Below are 15,188 nucleotides of genomic sequence, written 5' to 3' on the forward strand. Positions count from 1 at the left end.
CGGCACCGACCAATCGGAACGGGCGGGGGGCCTGAAGGTGTACAACCCCTTGTGATTCCAAACGTACACACCCAAAATTCCCAAGTACTCACAATTTTCCTTTCATAAAAATATTCCAAGATTTTTGTATTTTTTAAAACTGGATTTTTTTCTAAGTGCCTTGTAGACAAGGAATTAAATTGATATAGCAGATATTTCTCACATCTTCTAAGAGCATAGAATGAAAAATATTAAGGCATTAGTCAATTTTTCATTCAAGGAGAAAACAAAGTCCCTTTAATATGCTTCCTGCATTTCAGACTGAATGCACTATGTAAGCAGTGTGCAATTACAGAGCTCCTGACAGTCTGTGTCTAACAGAAATGACACATTTACGTCAATCTTCTAACACCATTCTAGGAAGACAGATATTTGAAGGGTTAGAGAAGTGGCTTCAAATCGCCTTTGATGGAGAGTGTGCATGTGTGTGTGTACGTTGCAGTACAGGGAAAGCAAGGAAGGCTTACACATGTAGACAGAGTTATGCCAACTTTCTTCAACTTGCTCTTAGCACATAAGGAAATGCTCATGTGTTCTTAGCATCTGAAGAGCCTGATTCATTGAAAGATGTTTTAGGGACTGTATGGGAACAAGACTAGTTTTCTTTGCTCTCAGAAAAGTAACTGTAAAAACTTTTGCTGTTGCCATTCTGACTTTTAATTCTGCAGAGGACCCAACTGGGCCTGCCACTTTAACTGCTTAAGGAGTCTACATCTCCTTGAGCTTTTTTTACTGTAGTGTGATAAAGTCTGTATCTTGCCTTTCTGTAGCATAACAGAATGCAAAGCTTAAACACTGGAGCCTGTTGAAGAAGGAGGTGTCACACTGATACCCACCTGTCCTCAGATAGGATTCCCTCCATTTGAAGTCCTTGTGATGAGAGAATGTCAAGGTTGCCTCTAACTCATGAGGTGGTGCCTGAAGGAGCTCTATTAGACTCATTTTGTGAGTCTGAGAAATCCTAGGCTCTGCCACGCAGAAGCAAGCATTCAAAGAGCCAATACAGCTATCGTTCCCAGTGCCAGGCACCAGGACACATCTGCAAACCCACAACAGTTGGGAATGTAACTCACTGTCACCATGTCGGTCTTATTGAATTAGTTTCAACACAACAAGTTGTATTAAATGACCAACTGTTAACATTGTCTGTAAGAAATCTACATTCTAAAGATTTTTCTATGTGCTAGTAATATTAAATAGGATTGCTTTGCTGTTGTAGGCTTGCCTGTGGTGATGTTTTCATCTTGTAGGCCTGTTGAAGATATCACATCCTCTTCTCCTAAGGAATTTCTTCACTGACTTCTCAAAATTTTATTTACTTTGTCATTACAATCCTCATGTTGTATCTAGCTTTTATGTGATAGTCAGGAAGTTCCTTCTGGTATGTTCTGGAGGACTAAGAATCACCCTCAGTGATTCTAGTTTTATTACTCATATCTTCTATATGTGATATACATAAAAAATAGGGAGAAATGAACTGAATATCAAATAAAAATTTAAATCCCATTAAATTGAGACATCCAGATCTAGTGGTCCTTATAGTTTGTCTTGTTTATGGATGGTTTAAGAGTGATGATAATTATTACTGGAAAAGAGCCATGACTTTCTGAAAGACAGTATAAAGCTAGTACTACATATTAACAGCTACAGTTTAATGATTTCCTGGTTTGTAAATTAGTCCCCAAACTGAAGAAAGATAAGAAGATAATATGATAGAATCCTTTTAATTTAGTTGCAATTAATAGATTTAGCTCAGTGAAATTATTTCCACATTGCAAGAAGATAAGGAAGTTATCCTCGGCTTCATCAAAAGAAGCATGACCAGCGGGTCAAGGAAAGGATTTCTGCCCCTCTACTCCACTCTCGTGAGACCCCACCTGGAGTACTGTGTCCAGCTCTGGAGTCCCCACCATAAGAAGACACGGAGCTGTTGGAGCTAGTCCAGAGGAGGGCCATGAGGATGACCAGGGGGCTGGAACACCTCTCCTGTGAAGACAGGCTGAGATAGTTGGCATTGTTCAGCCTGGAGAAGAGAAGGCTCTGAGGAGACCTTACAGAAGCCCTCCAGAACCTGAGGAGGCTGCAGGAAAGCTGGGCAGGGACTTTTTATGAGGGCATATAGTGAGAGGACAAGGGGTAATGGTTTCAGTCTAAAAGAAGGTAGATTTAGATTGGTTATCAGGAAGAAATTCTGTAGTGTGGGAGTGGTGAGACACTGGAACAGGTTGTCCCCAGAGAAGCTGTGGATGCGCCCTCCCTGGAAGTGTTCAAGACCAGGCTGGATGGGGCTCCAAGCAACCTGGTTGAGTGGAAAGTGTCACTGCCCATGGCAGGGGTGTTTGAACTAGATGATCTTCACAGTCCCTTCCAACCCAAACCATTCTGTGATTCTGTAAGTTAAATCAGAAATGAAATTGGCTGGGGTTAATTTAGAATAAGTATATGGAGAATTCAAAACTAGGTCAGACCATTAATGACAGAGGATCAAATCTCTGTGCCTGGATGTGAGGTGTGAAGTCAAAGAACTTGGTCATAATGTGACAAAATAATGAATGCTATCTCAGAAATGTGTGTTTTAAAGTGAGCTTGGCTTAATCCTATTCCTAGTGGTCAAATATTTGCTTAAAAATGCTGTCTTGACGTTGGTCTAAAGGAACCCTAAAGTCAAACTCTGGCTTCACCATTACTTCTGCACTAAAGACATTAGATGATTTCCATGCTTTCTGTAGCTTTACTGGTCAAGGGAGATTGAGTACATTAGTCTCAAATGGAAATTTCCTGTCCAACAGTTACATGGGCTTTGGTATAATCACCTATTTTTCAGTGCTTAAAATCACATTTGAAAAGGTTTGCCTGTTGTTTCTTTGTTTTCTTTTATTAATTAAATAAATAAATGCTAAATTGAAATGCTCAGTATCAAGAGCTCCATTTAAAAATGCTGATAATCAGGCTGAAAACACAATCATTTTAGAGGTGAAACTTGCTGCTCTCCAGATCTTTCTTTTCTCTTTGAGTACCTGCCAATATTTTTCCTCATGCTTTCTCACACCTTTCTTCCCTATACATCCCCAAAGATATAAAACTCTTTCTAGTTTCTTTTCAAGTGTGCTTCTTGCATGCTGTTTGAAAACCTGTGTTATTTTCCTTCCATCTTGTCTCTTTTTTTTTTTTTTTTTCCCCCCCTGTTAGAATAGGCCCTTCCATCCCAGTATTCATATTTTGGTAATCCTCATAAAAATACAAATTATGAAAATTATGAAACAAACAAACAATCTAACCACTTTGTGTGTTGTACTGCATCTGCTAATGGAAGCAATCAGTCCTTCTCATTATATTACTTTTTACAAATAATACTTTTTAAGATGTTAGTTGAGGTTTGAGGAAAGCGGTTTGTTTCAAGATTATTTGAAAAACTAATAGGACAAAATTAAACATCTCTAACACAAATGTCTTGATTTTTTTAAATGATATTTAAGTAAGCATTACTATTTCCATTTTGTATGTTTTCATTTAAAGTCTACCTAGGATAACAAAATCTGCTCCATTAGCTACCATTATCTTACAATAGAAGTGACCTGCATACTTGTGAAGGATTATGTTTTTTAAAAAAGAAACAGTGAAAATTAAGTATTTCTTATTTTTCTTAACAGCAGGGTTATTTTTCTGAAAGAAAAAAACACAAGAGCTAGGAAGTTCCTTGATGTTGATGAGGCTGCTTTTCATACAGTTAACTGTCTGTGTTAACTTTCTGTGGGTTTTGTTTTGTTTCTGTTTTTTTGTTTGTTTGGTTTGGTTTGTTCTTGTTTTGTTTTGTTTTTTCTCTTTTAGGCTTTACACCCCCTGGGATGGATAGATCATCTCCAGACAACAGTCCAGTCCATGGCCTGTTACGTCAACCCTCCATCACAACAGGAGCCAACATCCCTATTATAACAGAATTAGGTAAGAAAAGCTAACATCCTTTTGTGTACGTTCCCATATTTTTTCCACTTCCCTTGTTATGAATTCTCAGGAAAATTACCTGTACTGGATCTTACACTGCCATGTTTTTTCTTCTGATAACACTTTTATTCATTTCTTTAAAGAAAAATTAGTAACAGTTACTTCAATTTGTTTGAATACCTGAAATATATTTCTCTTTCCTTTGGGTTTTCTCTGTTTTCTTAAATAAACACTCTAATCAGATAAGATGCTTTTTACATAGTGTAACAAAGAAGCAGGGTTCTTTGGGCTAAGGTTAGAAAAGAAAAAAAACAACACAGTAAGTATGAACAGACATTTCCCATGCATTTAATCAATAGTAAAAGGCCATTTGTTTATTTCTTCATGGTCCAGAACTGTTTAATCATGTGTAACCGAATTCTGTATAATAGTATGAGACATTTTACTCCTGAGAATATGATGATGGTAGGTAACCAGGCTCTGATTTCCACTCTAGCTGTGGGTATTTATGTTGTCAAGTGGTGTGATGTGAAGTGCAGAAGCTGTCCTGTTTTTTTTCATGGCAAATACAAACTCAATTTGTGGTCCTTTGTCCTTTTATTTTCCTTCTCAGTTTTATTTTTTAGAGCCTTACCTGTCTTTTTCCCTTACTTTATTCTCTTTCTGTACTTTCTTTCCCCCCTAAATACTTTACTTATTAGCTAAGCCTGGCAAACTTCTGCCTTTGGTTTCAATCAGTCAGGAAAAAAACAGTGGAACCCACATTCTAATGATAACTGAACTGGGTAAGAAGTGCCTTTTTCCTTCACATCACTGTCTTATTTTCTGTTGCTATTGTTCTTACTGCCATCAGCTTTTTCTTTATTTATCTGGCTGTATCAGAGGGCTACTACCCTCATGGCACTGCTTTGAATGTGTTTTATTTGTGGTTCTGGTTGAAACTGACTGTCTTTCTGGCCTTTCTTAATGATTTTTTTTTTTTTTTTTCCACGCAGCATCAGTAAACCTTTGATCACACTCGTCTGACCTGCCGGCTGTTTTCATAGCACCTTCTCACCAATTCATTTTCTTTGGCCTGGGTCCCCACCTCCCAGGCCCTTCCCCCCACCCCCCAATTTTTCTCTCCTTTTCTCTCCTTTCTTTTTCTCATTTTGTTATTTCAGCCTGTTGTCAATTTGGAGGACATGCTTTAGCAGTTCTCACAAGAAGTCTGAGAAGGCGTAAAAGATATCAGAAATGAAACCCCAGTTTCATACTTTCCTTTAAGCTATTTGTTTGTTGATTTTGAGGAGTAGGCCTTTTCTCAGCAGCTCAGGTTTTGAAGCTGTAAAAAACTGGCCAAGCTTCGGTGTTACTCCCTCTCTTTAAATAACAAGAGCTTGTGCCAGCCTTTTGAGCAGTGTTTGATGAGCATTTCCCATGGTGCAGCACTACACACTGGAGTCTACATCTCCCAGCCCCAAGACCTCTCACAGAAATCCTAGCATGCTAACTTGCATTAGGAAGATAAAGTTATTGAGGATAAAACTGTGCCTGCAGAATTCACATTAGATTTGTAGTACCTTGGAAACTGACACCATGCATGGCAAGCGAGCTGGTGTCAAAGTCAGGTATTAGTCTGCCAGATGTAAGTGGAAAAAGAATGCTACTGTCAGTAGTGCCTACTCTCGACTAGCAAATTAAACAAAGGCAAAGGCTTTTCAAAAAGTACACTTTTAAATGATACATCAGGCTTTCAAATACTATTTTACTCAAGAATCTGGAGAATAAATTGATAGCCAGTAGAATGAAAGGAGTATTGTGGATATTGGTGTTTGCTAAGATGAAATTCTTCTGACTCCTAGGGCAGAACACCTTTCTGTTTACGACACTGAGGTGTCATGTGTTTTCATGGTTACATCAGGGAGTGGGAAGGCAGATTTTATAAATCCTTCTTTAGCTCAGGTCCTGACTGAATCATGGCCAAGTATTTGCTCAACAGTGCTCTAAATGGAGGATAACAATTCTCATCTCCTTTAGACAGCTATTGTGAGGCCTTATCTATAGTTCATGTTTCGTAAACTAAGTGTGACAAGCACACTAGTATACAGGTTAGAAAAGGAATGGATGGAAAATGAAACTGTATAGGAAGGAAGATCTGAACAGTAGACAGAAGACGTTCTAACCTAAGTACTCCAGAGCCAAAACCTGGTGAAGTTAACAGCAGCTCTCGCGTTGGTTTCAAAGATCACTGATTTGGCTCAGGAGAGGTTATCACATAGGGAATAGGGATATAGTCAATGTGGGAAGTTTCAAACGCTGAAAAAAAAATGTATTTCCCTTCCTTGCATGGGAACTCAAATTTTTCATTTAGTAAGTTAGAATATTTCAATGGTTTAGCTAAACGGTCCGTGCTTTCATGCCAGTGGAGGGCTAATATGGAAATGAAATATGTAAAGAAATATGATGCACGTGATACACTAATCTCAAGTAAACAACTATTTTAGCTGAATGAGGTGGAGACAGAGAGCTTATTTGTGACAATGATATGCCAAGGAAAGTCTAAATGACAAATATTGCTTTACTTGGGCTTTTTCATTAAAACAGCCTGATGTATGTTCTTTGTCACACTAGCTAATACAGACTTTGTGGCTGAGGAAATGAAGTTATTTGAACAAAAGGTAGTACTGCAAGAGAATAGCTGGAGTATTGTTCATTCAGATAGATGCATGTTAAAGGGACAGTCTGTCCTCTTTTGAGACAGAAGTGCTTTAATAGCACTTAAGTAAGTATCACAGCAGCACATCTAACATATCTGTGGGATATATCAGGGTTTTATGGACAGCCTTTATTTTACAACAGAGTTCTGACTTGATATCTTGTGATAACATTTCACTGTACATGCATACAGCCTTAGCCACAACCCAACCAATACCAAGATTGTTTCAAAATATAAAGGAGCATCATGTATCTCATTTAAGTGCAGGCAGCAGGTGCCACGAAGCTACTTTTACAGGAAGGGGATAGTCACCTGTCAAGAGCAAGAGAGTCACCTCTTATGAGCAAGATAATGATCAACAGATTTTTTTAATGCACATTTTCACATCCATCTTGATTTCATTTTCAGTGACATCAAAGACACAAGTCTGTGTTTCCAGACACATGCCGTTTCTCTTTTGTTCTCACTGTGTAATGTGTAAGGTTGCATACTGGTGACCCAGAAGAACCTTATGATATTATTATTATTATTTTCAGTAAATGATTCAAATGTTCAGTTCTTGGACCAAGATGATGATGACGATCCAGACACAGAACTGTATCTCACGCAGCCCTTTGCATGTGGAACTGCATTTGCTGTCAGTGTGCTGGACTCTCTCATGAGCGCAGTAAGCAAACAAAACCTTTTTCATTCCCTTCCCCCAGAGTTACTAAGAGTATGAAAGTGTAGTCCCTTTTCCACAGGTAGACAGGAAAAGCCACTTTTTGCTTTGATCTTAAGAGAATTTTGGAGCCTAAACTAGGTTATTTTTAGTTGGACAAAGAGACCTTAAAACAGCTGAGATATCTAGGACTACCGTGAGTCCACAATTTGGAAAGCAGGGAGTCTCATGTCAGGCTTTAAGGATAATGTTCTCTAAAAAATGTTGTGTCTCCCTCTTGAAACCCAGACCCAAATTCCATGTGTCAGTTCCTATGCTCACTATTCATGTCAGACAGCATCAACAATGTTTTAAGGATTTAATTTCCTGTAGCCATGAACATTCTGAGATGAGCGCTGGGGGACACTGACAGAACTATACGAGTCATTGTACACATCGTGTGAACTCTACTTATGTGAAGAGAGGTCATCATCTCTTTTTCACATGAGTTGTCTTGTGAATCAAAACATAAGTGCATGCCAGAAACTACAGATGGGGGCCTTTGTTTATGTCTGCATTAGGGTTTTTGGTTTGCAGTCGTAGTACAGTTTCTAAGCAAATGCCTCAGTTGTACTCCTTTTCATCCTCTTGTTTCATATCGGCTAGGTTTTCACACCAGTTTTGCTCTGTGTGAGCTGCACTTCTTTCAGAGGGACCTTAGGCTCTGCTAGATGTACCAAGAACATAGTCTTTTTGAAATCTGAGCATAGGTTTCCTGAGCTTCTCGTGAAATGAAGTTTCAAAGTGCTGGGAATCATCTGTTGTAAACCCCACATAGTATCAGAAATCAGCAAACACATTTCCTTAAAGGAGCCAAGTCTGTCCTTCACCTAAATTCAGAATGAAGCTTTATACTTTTGAGAAAAATTCACAGGGATCTTTATTATTTTATATTTTATTCTATTTCATGTTTATGTATCTGTATTTCCTGTGCCTCATATGTTCCACAGATGAATATCAGTCTACACTGAATTTTTTTTTCCTACAAGTTTGCCATAAACTCAGAAAATACTTTTTTAAAAATGTATTTGCTGTTATTTTGCAGACTAAAAAATTCAGAAAGCACACAAACTCTGTACTTTCTCTAATTAAAATCTCTATTTATAAAATATTTAACATTTTCACATTATAAATAGGAATAATTCAACATGAAGGTTCCAAATTGTTATACTGAGAGCTGTTTTATCTACTGACATTATTCTCTAAATCAATGTCCCTGAATTAACTGCTCAGTAGGGCACTCCAGAACCTTGGAAAAAATAGGGTTAATTCTTCTGATTGCCCCTGGCACCACCACAAAAAGAGAGTGAGATGCTGTGGATACCATTTCTTTCTTGTATATTGTGTAGATAATAGTGAAGCAATAAGAAATATGTAGAACATGACTGTTCAGAAATTTGTGCTTGGAATTCATCATGTAATCCTCGTAAGAGTTTTAGTTATTACTACCTTTTTACCAACTTTTAGCTTTTGACAACATGCCCCTCAGTTTCTGCAGTTCCTTTCTTCAACTGAGTCTTTTTTCCAAACATTTTCATATCTGAAGTGGTCATATTATATGTTAGGGACATTGCAGCCTGAAGCCAGGCAAGTCAATGTGATAAAAAAGTAGGAAATTCTAACTTAGAAAAAAGTACAAATCAAGAATGCAAGCCAATTATTCCATCCATATTGTTCACCATCCTGTCTTTTCTTTCACCACTTTGCTGCTCAGTGGCAGCATTTTTTTTTTTTTCATTTACTCCTCAAAGGCCTAGTAAAGAGTTGGAAAAGTAAAATTCTTCCTGATCCTTCAGAATGTGTAGGGTGTGTGAGATGTTTTCCCTTTACTATTCTTCTTCTCATGGGAAGGATGTATTCTCCTTTCACCACTTCCCCAAGGAAGAGAATGCTTCTCACTAACTAATCTACTTGCACTATATTATATCCTTTTCTTTTTAGAGTACACTTCTTTTTAGGGACTCTTCTGTTTTACAGTTGTTTTATCTTCTATTTAAGTTCAAGCCAGCACTGGCAAACTGAACCCAAAAATCCTATGTGAGTTCTGCAATAAGTAATTGCACAGGAATTTTGTAAAAGCATGTACCAGTTCACTATGAGACAAGGAGATAGCTCATTATGTGATCCATTTAGTGACTATGGGGTTTTATTGCTTATTTTTATCGGAAAAAACCCCAACTTATGATCTGTGCTGATATTTCTGGAATGCAAATTCCTCATGTGATCTACAGTGCAAATGTACAATGCATGAACTGTTGTTCCATTAAGGATTAATCTCATCTCACAGTAGTAGGGTTTTGTAGTAAAACACATGTAAGATTGGAAAGTAGAATAATACCCATGCATGCAGTATTCTTTTTGACCTGCAGGTAATTTGAAATATACATGTAGATGTGTGTATACAGAATAAGAGTTAAAAGTATATATTAAATAATTTCCTAATTAATTATTGTTCAGCTATTGAATAATAATAATAATAATTCAACTGTATTAATTAGTGTTCCTATTTTCTTCCATGTAATAGAAATAGAGCGCTAAACCCTACTCATGAAGCTCAGTTTAAAAAAATGCGTTGTCACTTTCTGATTTAAATAATTAATATTTTAAATTTGAAATAGTATATATATATATATATATAATTATTTATTTTTTTTTTGTCATAAGATATACGAAGCCAGGAAAAGAATGTATGTAGGCTGTGAATTCAAGGTGGCATCGTTCCTGAAAAGCAAAGCACATTCTCATCACCAAATTGAACATGATTAAAAAAACATGGGATTGGGAGCATCTTTTAGGTCATGTGGATGTTTTTCTAAAAAGTTATCTGCAAAGATAAAGTTACATGGCACAGGATATATGTACTTTTTCCTTTTCTGGGTCTTGTTAATTATTCCAGAAAATCCTGGGTGTTTGAGGAAGCCATTTTTATAAATACACAGCACTTTCAAATGTTTGAATAGTTGACCTGAGAGCCAGAGCTTCTCTGTTGTTCCTTTTGGCCCTAAAGCTATAAGAATGACAGAAGTTCCGGTGGGTTGGCATCCCTGCCATACATACCACAGACTGCAGACTTGATACAGTGTCAGAGTGGTGTCATTAGAGGCAAGGATCTCCAGAACCAGACTAATGCAATTTAGCATTCAGTATCATAGAATTTATTTCCTTATGCTAGAACTTTAGGTCTTCATTTTTGTTCTATGACACTAAATTCTACTTTTTCTTCATATAAACAAAAGTACAGAATAGAAGACAATAGTTAAAAGAGTTACTCAAAAGTTCTGCTGGCCTCAGGAATCCTCAGTGTCTCATATATACAGAAAATAAGCTGTTGTAAACTGTAATACAGACATTTTGAAAAACAAGACCATTTTCTGTGAAAGTCTTTTCAGAGGATTAGCAGGCAACGTCTTTTACCTTAAAGTGTCCCAAACCTCTTTAACGTTCAGACAATATTTTAAGAATCAACAGATTTTCAAACACTGTAAAATGCTGCTGTTTCTTTTTTGTTGTTAATTCTGTCTCAAAGGCCTTCTTGTTATTGGCATATGTAACTGATGTTAGCTCAGTCATTCCCCAGGTTTGGATATGCATGATTAATTCCTCCAGAATTCCTCCATTTAAAAAAGCAAAGGAAGTTAAAATATTTGTTTGAAAACGATATTGAAAACTGCATGCAGTGTTTTGGAAAAGGGGATCTTCTTAAAAGAAATTAAAAAAAATAATCTAGCAAACACAAAAAATGGCAGATATTACTTGGAAAATTACAATTTCAGAGTAATTATAAATGAACGGCAAAGTGCCATTAAAGTTAAAGCAATGTTATTAAAAGATGTGCTAATTTTCAGTTAATTTTTCTGTAAAAGACCAATTAGTTTAAAAGGCTTGACAACATTAACTGCAAAACATAAACACTCTGGTAATTATACTTTTAAAAACGATTGAACAAACAGGAAAGCATTCCCTAAACATGTAGAAGAGCTGCACTACAATTCTGGAGCATAGGCTAGGTGGCACTGCTAGCTCAGATATCTATGTGAGAATTTCTTTGCTATTTACCTAGTTTCAGTGTCTGTGATGCAGTTCCTTTTTTCTGTATTTGGACGACACCTATTTCCTATTCTCATTCCAGGTGCCAATTACAGTGATGTCATAGAGATGTTCAGTGTGGGATTCAGTTAATAGCAGCATCAAACAAGTATTTCTTCAATTATGCTTTTATAGTCAACAAAAGGGATTAGCTACCATCACTGTAACAGGTCTTGGTTTTAACTACAGCAGCACCTTTCAAAAAATATTCTGTAGACAAGTTTCTTGTAAGTACTGGCATATCCAGGCCACATACCCTCCCACAGAATAAGTGAAGATCACTCTCAAATTAATTTCAGTGTATTATTATTCAAAAGGAAATGGGTATCAGTTAGTTCATCTTTTCAGTGTCTCCAGGTCCAAAATGGCTAGAGGTCATGAGAGGAGTCTGATTTTCATGACAATCGAAAGCATCAGCAGACAGGTTTTTCCTGACGACCGTTAAATATATTAGTACAGAAGGAAGCAGCCCTGTTTAGCAGAAGGTGGCAACTTACAGCTTCCTATTCACCCATCCTTTCTTGCTTATGGTGGGGCATTTTCTGATCAGTTGCAATGCCAGAGCATCTGTCCAGAAAGTCAGATTCTTTTCACTCACTGATAGCAAAAAAACAAAAAACATAATTTGGCAGCACTCGTTGATTAAACTGATTAAATGCTGACATCCACATCAGACATAGTGTGAAACCCAAATTAAGCCATTGTTCCTAGATAAATTTTGCCTCCCTAGCTTGTAAGTGTCTTAGTTTTGCCTTTACATTTGTCTAGCAGTGGGAGGCCTTTCTGTGGTGACAGCATTCTGTTCCATTGACAATAGACCTGATTCTTTTCTCTTCTGCATAAGTTTCATAGTAGTAACAGAATCACAGAATAATAGGGGTTGGAAGGGACCTCCGAAGATCATTGAGTCCAACCCCCCTGCCAGAGCAGGAAAAACAAACAAACAAAAAAACACCAAACAAACAACTAGGGCAGATCACTCAGAAAGGCATACAGACAGGTCTCCAGAGAAGGAGACTCCACAACCTCTCTGGAGAGCCTGTTCCAGTTCTCTGTAAGCCTCACAGTAAAGAAGTTCTTCCTCATGTTGAGGTGGAACTTCCTATGCTCAAGTTTGAGTCCATTGCCTCTCATCCTATCACAGGGCACAAGTGAAAAAAGCTTATTCCTGCCATCCTGATGCCCAGACCTCATACATTTATAGACATTAATTAGATCCCCCCCTCAGTCTTCTCTCTAGACTGAAAAGCCTCAGATCTCTTAGCCTTTCCTCGTAAGGCAGGTGTTCCCGTCCGTTAACCATCCTCATAGCGCTCTGTTGGATTCTCTCAAGTAGCTTCCTGTCCCTCTTGAACTGGGGAGCCCAGAATTGGACACAATACTCCAAGTGAGGTCTCACCAGGGCCAAGTAGAGGGGAAGGTGAACCTCCCTTGATCTGCTGGAGACAGTCCTCTTAATGCACCCCAAGATAACACTGGCCTTCTTAGCCATAAGGGCACATTGTTGTCCCATGGATAACTTGTTTTCTACCAGGACTCTAAGGTCCTTCTCCACAGAGCTGCTCTCAGTGATTTTTCAGTATGTTAAAAAAGGTTTGAATATTACACTTGAATTATTACACAGTACATCCACATATGTAAGAGCTGATTTGAGATTAGCTGTTGTGGTAGACTAATGGAATCGTCCTGAACCCCTGCTAATGCCAGACAGCTCTTTACAGTATACTTTGTGTTTAGAGTATGTAGTGCCTTACTCAGGCTAATTTAAAATATTTGGAGTTGATGAGATAAAAATATTTGCTTTAGGGCATGTATAACAATAAAAATATGTTTATCTCAATTTAATCAACAAGTGAATGGCACGTATGCCTCTGTAAATAAGCAGAGAAGCTTAAAGTTAGGAAATTTCAGTGTAACAGTGAAAAACGTTGCTGCGTAAAATTCATTTTCTCTTGTTTTATCTGTCATCTCAAGTGAACAATAAAGCTGAAATTTCATTATACAAAGAATATCAAAGTAACATGGATAGAAAGCCAGTTCTGCTTTCTGGTCTCAGAATAAAGTGTTTCAACCTATACCTGAGTTTACTCATATATTAAATACAGTACACTATACAGATAGAGCCATGAATTTAATTGAAAAGTAGTATTTAAAAAGTTATTATATTTGGACAAGAAGCACTGTTTGGGAATTCAGTATTCATTTTACTTCGATGGATTACAGGCTTTTATTCCATGTCCTAAGTTCAACAAAATTCACAAATCTAGTAATGGAATCCACAAATCTAATAATGTCAATCCTATGTACTCTGCAGTGAGCTCCTTTTATTCTTGTATGTCCCCCCACACTTGCAAAGTTTCTCAGAACACAGATAATAGTGACATTGTAAGTGATGGTCTCTTCTGTTTTTGTTCAACATTATCTTTTGCTCAGTACGTTACCTTGCAGATATTTGACTGAGTATCTCTGAACTATACCAGAATACTTTTAAGTGATCTTGAAAGTCATTCATCTGGCATTAAATTAATATTTAAAGTACCCATTGTTTGCCTGACAGACCAGCAATGCTACAGATGCTGGCAAAATGTCAGTGTGGAGTAAATCTTCCCTAATAAAACACACTTACCCTATACCCTAGAGTTTTTTAAAAGGACCACTAGGATCCCAAACTCATCATACATTTATCTGGAACGAACTCAAGATGTTTAATTGATACATGCTTATGTCTGAACACTGTCAAGTCTTATAATAAGATATTTAGTACAATACATTGGTTAGACTGCTAGAGTCCAGCCACAGTAATAAGTAATGACATTTGCAGCACAAAGGTGGCTCCCCAACGAATTGGTGACAAGAGTAAAAAGGCAATCTAGGCTGTGTAAGCTTTAAATGTGGTCTGAATTTTACAATTACATGTCCTAAAGCCCATTATTAGACATGAAGGCAATGAGAAAGAAAGCAGTCATTGCATCACTACTAACACCAATTATAGGAAACATAAATCATTCAAATTTTTGTACTTAAATAAAAATCAGCCTGAATTGGTGTTTAAAAGGAAGGATCTAGTACAGGAGCCTAATGGGATAGAAGAAAATAGAGTAATTGGAGACTGCTGTCTTTTCACTTTCTATATAAAATTATTTGAAGAGACAGACAAGAACTTTAAACAGCAGAAACCCAGAAAAGTTGTAATTTGGATGTCTTCAGTTGTGACTTTAATGGTGTTTGCTTAAAGAGCTTTCTTTTATCTCTGCAGACATACTTCAATGACAATATCCTCACGCTGATACGGACATTGGTAACAGGAGGAGCCACACCAGAGCTGGAAGCACTGATTGCTGAGGAAAACGCATTGAGAGGAGGTTACAGCACGCCCCAGACACTTGCAAACAGGGACAGGTGTCGAGTTGCTCAGTTGGCTTTGTATGATGGGCCGTTTGCAGACCTAGGGGTAAGATCGTGAGGGAAATGTAGTACCAAGGCTGGTCTTCAATCTATTTGTTTTCTCTCAGACTGAATCTATCTTAATTACCATATAATTTCTATTATTTAATAGAACTTTTGGATCATTTGACAATTTGCAGCACAGTGTGCCAGCTTTACTCATACCATGTTTGAGAAGCTATATGACATCCCATACTCCTTGCCTTGATATTTCATTAAGAATATCCTGTGTCTCTTCTTAGTTGTCAGCTAAAGAGATGGATGAACTGACTCAGATGA

General features: G+C 37.4%; 1 protein-coding gene across 18 annotated transcripts in view; it reads left to right on the top strand.

The window, feature by feature from the left end:
• The window catches only part of KCNMA1 (potassium large conductance calcium-activated channel, subfamily M, alpha member 1), a 447,141-nt gene that overhangs the window by 419,762 nt on the left and 12,191 nt on the right, over positions 1–15,188 (top strand). For all 18 annotated transcript variants that reach the window (XM_010000727.1, XM_010000731.1, XM_010000726.1 and 15 more), the window contains 3 exons: positions 3,868–3,981; positions 7,216–7,346; positions 14,722–14,916. In XM_010000727.1, coding sequence (XP_009999029.1) covers positions 3,868–3,981; positions 7,216–7,346; positions 14,722–14,916 — 440 coding nt within the window. The remainder of the gene's footprint in view (positions 1–3,867; positions 3,982–7,215; positions 7,347–14,721; positions 14,917–15,188) is intronic.

The sequence above is a fragment of the Chaetura pelagica genome, unplaced genomic scaffold (assembly GCF_000747805.2).
Source record: "Chaetura pelagica isolate M959 unplaced genomic scaffold, ChaPel_1.0 scaffold166, whole genome shotgun sequence".
In the NCBI taxonomy this organism is placed as follows: Eukaryota; Metazoa; Chordata; class Aves; order Apodiformes; family Apodidae; genus Chaetura; species Chaetura pelagica.